The 5,663-nt window shown below is 40.2% G+C and overlaps 1 protein-coding gene across 1 annotated transcript in view; it reads left to right on the top strand.

Annotated features, from left to right (window-relative positions):
- Positions 1 to 4,712: 4,712 nt before the first annotated feature.
- ATRP (allatotropin-like peptide) overlaps positions 4,713 to 5,663 on the top strand; it is a gene marked incomplete at its 5' end in the record, with an annotated part of 65,102 nt that continues 64,151 nt past the window's right edge. The window contains 1 exon segment of the mRNA XM_013081278.2: positions 4,713 to 4,745. Within this exon segment, the coding sequence (XP_012936732.1) occupies positions 4,713 to 4,745 (33 nt within the window).

Raw genomic sequence — 5,663 nt, 5'->3', positions numbered from 1 at the left:
GCACTGTGTGTGTTTACGTACTGTAACTAGTGTAACAAGTCAAGAGTGGACTCCCTTGGTTCTGAATAGTTTTTCATAACCCTTTTACATTGTCACATTGTGCAGTCGAGCATAATATTATTCATTTATTCCAAAAAATTCATGAAAAGGAAAAATATTATTATGTAAGTATGTGTGCGCATGCGTGTGTATGAGTGTGCGTGCGTGTGTGTGTATGAGTGTGTGTGCGAGTGTGTGTGTGTGTGTGTGTGAGTGTCTGTGTGTGTGAGAGAGAGTATGTGTGTGCGTGTGTGCATGTGTATGTGTGTATGTGTGTGCATGTGTATGAGAGTAAGTGTATGTGTGCATGTGTGTGTGCATGTCGTGTTTGTGTGTATGTGTGTATGTGTGTGTGTGTGTGTGTGTGTGTGTGTGTGTGTGTGTGTCTGTGTGTGTGAGTGTGTGTGTGTGTGTGTGTGTGTGCATGTGTATGCGTGTGAATATCGGTGGGTTCCTATAATATAACTGAGGACCTACACAAATGTATTCTTAGCACACAGGGGTACTCGTACTATAAAGTAACTCGCCATCGTTACTTTAATGGAGAACTTTAGCCGCTGTTTCACGCTTTCAACATTTGGGTAATTTCAAAAAAATGTTGTTGAGCTTTTTTTAAAGATCAATCTAAGTCAAAAGACAGCGATACTCGATAAATCACCTAACGTATACGAAAGTTGTTTGAGTGCAAAGCGAAGAACTGTACCAATTCATCTGCGGACGGAATATTTTCGGGCAAACTACTTTTCCTTTGAGCCTTCTTTGACCTATTCATCTGAGCTAATTGTTGTTGTTGTTTAATCTTTACGATGCCATATAGTTCTGCGTTGTGTGTTCTATGTGATAATGAGTTTTCTGCAAATGTTAATTGGCTTTGTAGTAATACCATTAAAGCTTTGAAGCGTATACATTGATGGAAAAATCTCACGCATTTTTGCTTATTAAAGCCTCTCTTTTTAACTGTAGATTAAGGTTCTCAAGTTTGCTTAGATATAAATTCTTTATTGTTTCTGTCCTTAGCTTTACAAACGTCTTCAAGGACACAAGCTCTGAATGTAAATCTTACCCTCTTACGTTTGAATTGATTGAACTTTTACTTGTAGAAAACTGGCACAGTGTGTCGAGAAAAAAAAAAGACGACCCACTTTAAGGGCAATAACTTTTGCATATGAACTATTTATTGTTCACAAATCTTCCATCAAACAAAATTCAATTAGAGGGCATTAAGTTTTTAAACGTGAAGAAAATCAATTGGCACGTTCGAGAAATATCTAATTTTAAAAAATTGGTTTAAAAAAGAATTACTTCTATAGATTAAAAAGTTCTGCTACATGGAGCATGATCGGCCCTTTCAAGTTTCAGGACAAAGACTGTAAAACCAAGGTAGTCAAGGCAGATGGATATCTGACAATGCTGAGAAAGTTTCGGAGAAACAAAGCTAATAATGCCCTTTGAACGGGTACTATTTTATGTTTAGACACTCTGCATGCTACTGTCATAGCCAATGCATGAATATCCAAACTACCGAGAAAAATGTAGAAAAGTCATTTAACAATGTTTGGGAACTGCCGCCTACCCATAATAATAATAATAATAATAATAATAATAATAATATGGTCTTTCTCACCCACGTGAAGATGGCAACACTTATAGCAACTGCCAAAGTCCAGAACACATTCCTGTATTTTTTCTAGTCAGTTCGTAGAACGCTGCCCCAACAAAAATACTCAAACTGGAACTTGTGAGGGTGCCAATTTTAAAAGCTTATGGACTCATAACTTCATAATTTGTTTGACTTATGGTTTATTGTTAAGTGTTGTTGAACGGGAAGCCTAACAACAATAATCAAACAACAGTTGAACAGAAAAACAGTTTTAGTCAACAAGTGTTCAAAATTGGTACCCTCACGATTTTCAGTTTGTGACTAGCGTCGTTTTTCCCGTGTAGTCTTCGTTTCAAGTTGATCCCAAGCTAGTGTGTCCTTTCGCAGATGAACATTTTAGATGTATTGGAAGGTCCTGCCTTTACGATACAAGGTGTTGCAAGGGTGTGTTACACCTATACAGTCTTAGATTTGTGTACCTGATTGCCATGTACATGGTTACGCTTGGAGGCTGTTCACTTTATTTTCGGCAATATTGTCAGGATAGTTCTGCCATTTACAAATATAAGTCCAATGTTGCAGAGATAAAAATTGTAACTGCAGGTACTCCTATTTTGGGCTATTCTATGGAGAGTGTAGAATAACCCCCCCCCCCCCCCGCTCTCACGCGTATATTTCCTTAATACAACAGTCCCAAAATCATCTGTGGTGTGCGTCTTCTTGTAAAGATTGTCTGTCAAACTGTTCTCTCTTAAAAGACTGGGAAACCGAAAACTGTCTCTCACATTGTCTACAATTTACAGCGTAGAACAATTCGAATTTCACGCAAATGCATGCTCAGCTAACCCTCACGATCTGGAGTAGCCTTGACCTTTCTGTCTAAGTGAAGACCAGACAGTACCACTGGTTTACTGTTTTAAAAGCCGTTGCTTTTTGGGAACAATGCTCTTGCTACCTTTTTCTGTTCTTGGATTTGCCAGACCACTCGTGTAAACACATAGACATCGATTTGTTTTTTGAGCGACCGCTCCTTCCACCTAAATTTATCTCCGTCATTGTAAAATGTATTTATTTTTGGGGACAGAGGGATTTTGCCTTTGCTATCCTAACGTTGTCTCTTTTTGGTGGTCGTATTCTCCTCCGGAAACAGGCAATTCGCTGACATACTCTCGAATGTGCCCAATCACATAGCTCTTTTTTTCTAACTTGCTTCATTTTTTTCTAACTCTCCCTCGCCCTCCTCTGTGGTGCCGCTTTTTCTGATAGTTTGGTTGTTTTAGTAAGGTTTTATGGTGCTGGCAACTGCATAAGGTCAAATGAGCGCCAAGGGGTGAATGTCAACAGAGAAGTTTAGACGGGGGATCAGGCTTACTCTGCTCACCTTTCTAGCTTCAACAGCACAAAATCTACTTTAACTTTCAAGGCACCTCTGAAATAGCAATTCACAAGAGAGGGACACACATACAAAAGAAGTAGAGGAAATGACAAAAGGAAGGACGAGGAAAGAAAAAGCAGAAGTTCCCACTATGATGTTCCGGCACAGTATGAGCATGACATTGGTAAATCAGCCAATTTACAATTCTACCGTGCATAAGAACATGTTAATATAATGCCTCCCCTTTGGGAAGGGCCTAAAGACAACTTCAGTCCGTAGCACTGCCCTGAGGGGAGAGGGGGGGGTTGTTTCTGTTAAAAAAGTTCGTAACTTTTGCCTCATCTTGAAGAAGATGGCTGCTCTGCACTAGTGAATGTTTGGAGCCAATCAAAGTAAATAAAATTATATGGAGCAAAAGGGTAGGGAAAGAATTAGCTCGCTACTGCACAAATTGAAAGGAGTAGGGACTCCCTCAAGACACATACACAAAAACACACATCATAATCTCTCTATTTCACTCTCTCTCTCTCTCTCTCTCTCTCTCTCTCTCTCTCTCTCTCTCTCTCTTTCTTTTTCTCTCTCTCTCCTTCTCTTACACTCACATACACACACGCACACAAACTCACACACATACATACACAAACGCACACAAACACACACACACCACACGCCCCCATAGACGCACTCACCCAGTACTATTGCTTACTAAAAGATAATAATCAGTTTTATTTTCATCATTTTCTTCGTACAAATTGAACTAGCTCCCCAATTTTTTTTTAGAAAGTTCAAAGGTCTATATGCATCCCACAAGTACTTATATTGCCATTCTTCTCTTGTTCCGTGCTAAAGGCCCACAATCTTCTGTACTACAACCATCGTACTTCCAGAAATAGACCCAGAGAGGTGTTCGTGACGTCATTATTCCATATCTCTGACTGCTAATAATATGGCAGCACTTCTTGTGAGCGTGTTCGCCCGAGGCATTGTGGGTGAAGCAATGTATATTTCTAGATTAGCGTCCCATTCAGGCCCCGGGGGCTTCACTTTGTGCTAATATCGTGGCCCAAATTGGCCGTTTTGCGTCTGTATGAGGCGACCGTGGTGAATAGCGGTCTGTCTGTTGGGTCGTTGAGACGCGAACAAAAGTTACCCGGCGATATTTGATAATGACCAGATACAATGGTGAGGTGGAAAGGTGGGTTGGTGGAGTTGGGCGGGGGTGAGGTGGGGGTGGGAGGAGGGAGGGAGGTGTTGAGGATGTTAGGTAGAACTCGAGTCTAGAAGCATGATATTTCGTTCTTGCTTGTGCACAGAAAATGGAGAGACAGACAGAAAGAGAGAGAGAGAGAGAGAGAGAGAGAGAGAGAGAGAGAGAGTGAGAGAAAAAAAAAGAGAGAGAGAGAGAGATAGTGTGTGTGTGTTAGCGAGAGGGAGAGGGAGGGACAGAGACTGACATACAGACAGCAAAAGTTAAAGAAAGAAAACGAAAGAAAAGAGTTTTTGAGTGAAATAGAGGTACTGAGAGAAAGGAAAAAGACAGAGAAAATAGACAGACAGACAGACAGACAGACAGATAGACAGACAGACAGACAGACAGACAGACAGACAGACAGACAGACAGACAGACAGAGTGTGTACTTGGTCGGTTCTATAAATGATATTTTAATCCCATTGCTTTAATTTTTGTTTATCCTTCAGGTCACCGACAAGACTAAAACTCGAGAACACCAGGTACGTAAAATGACAGTTATTTATTGGGTGCCCACGTCCCTCGTGATTCATTGGAGCAGAGGAAGATATGACTAACACTAACATTACTTAAACACAATCCCACATATCACTCATCAACACCATTATTTCAAAAATCAGCATTGCTCTCCGATCAATGACTTACACCTATAACCCTTGAATCTCTATCAGTAACAGTTACTTTTCATACAAATGCACGTAATACAACATAGGACACTATCATACGCACTTTTTCTACTACTCAGATGGTGCCAATCTCATATAAATGAATAAGGGATAAGCGACACTTATTTATTCTTATTTACACATTCAAAGCAAAATTGCGAGAATTCATAAGCACGACATGCATAAAAAGATTGTTAAATTAGCGTATTTCTTTTGTGCATACGCTAAAACTACGAAACTCTCATAATATATTATTGTTTGAGCTCGTCTATTTCAATAATTTGAGTGCAAACAAACCAAACAGTATCGATTTACAGGGGAGGGGAGGGGCTGAAGGGGGGGGGGGGCGGGAGCTTGTTTGGAAGATTGAATACTAGGACATCATTATATAACAATTTCCGACACTTGTAATATTATAACAGGCCACAACTCAACCTACACTCATGTGGCTTATGTTGGGCCCCTTGCAATGACGGAGCATCATCTAAGCATGCACAGTTATGTTTAGAGAGATGGCCGCCTGCAATAATTCAAATCAAATTATAGCACGCGACGTTGGCAAGGTTTTGATAAACGGAACATGAGAATTGGTTAGAGACTGGGAGTAAAGTGGAGACATGATGAATGAAGACAGCCCGGGAAAAGGGGGGCCATTACAGATTTTTTTTTTTAAACGCCCCTAACTTGGCACACGTTTCATTTTTTTCTGGTTAGTGAAACTCAACGTACAACTTC

Source organism: Aplysia californica, unplaced genomic scaffold (genome assembly GCF_000002075.1).
Source record: "Aplysia californica isolate F4 #8 unplaced genomic scaffold, AplCal3.0 scaffold00124, whole genome shotgun sequence".
In the NCBI taxonomy this organism is placed as follows: domain Eukaryota; kingdom Metazoa; phylum Mollusca; class Gastropoda; order Aplysiida; family Aplysiidae; genus Aplysia; species Aplysia californica.
Note: the sequence above shows the minus strand (reverse complement) of the source record. Positions and strands in the feature narration are given on the sequence as shown.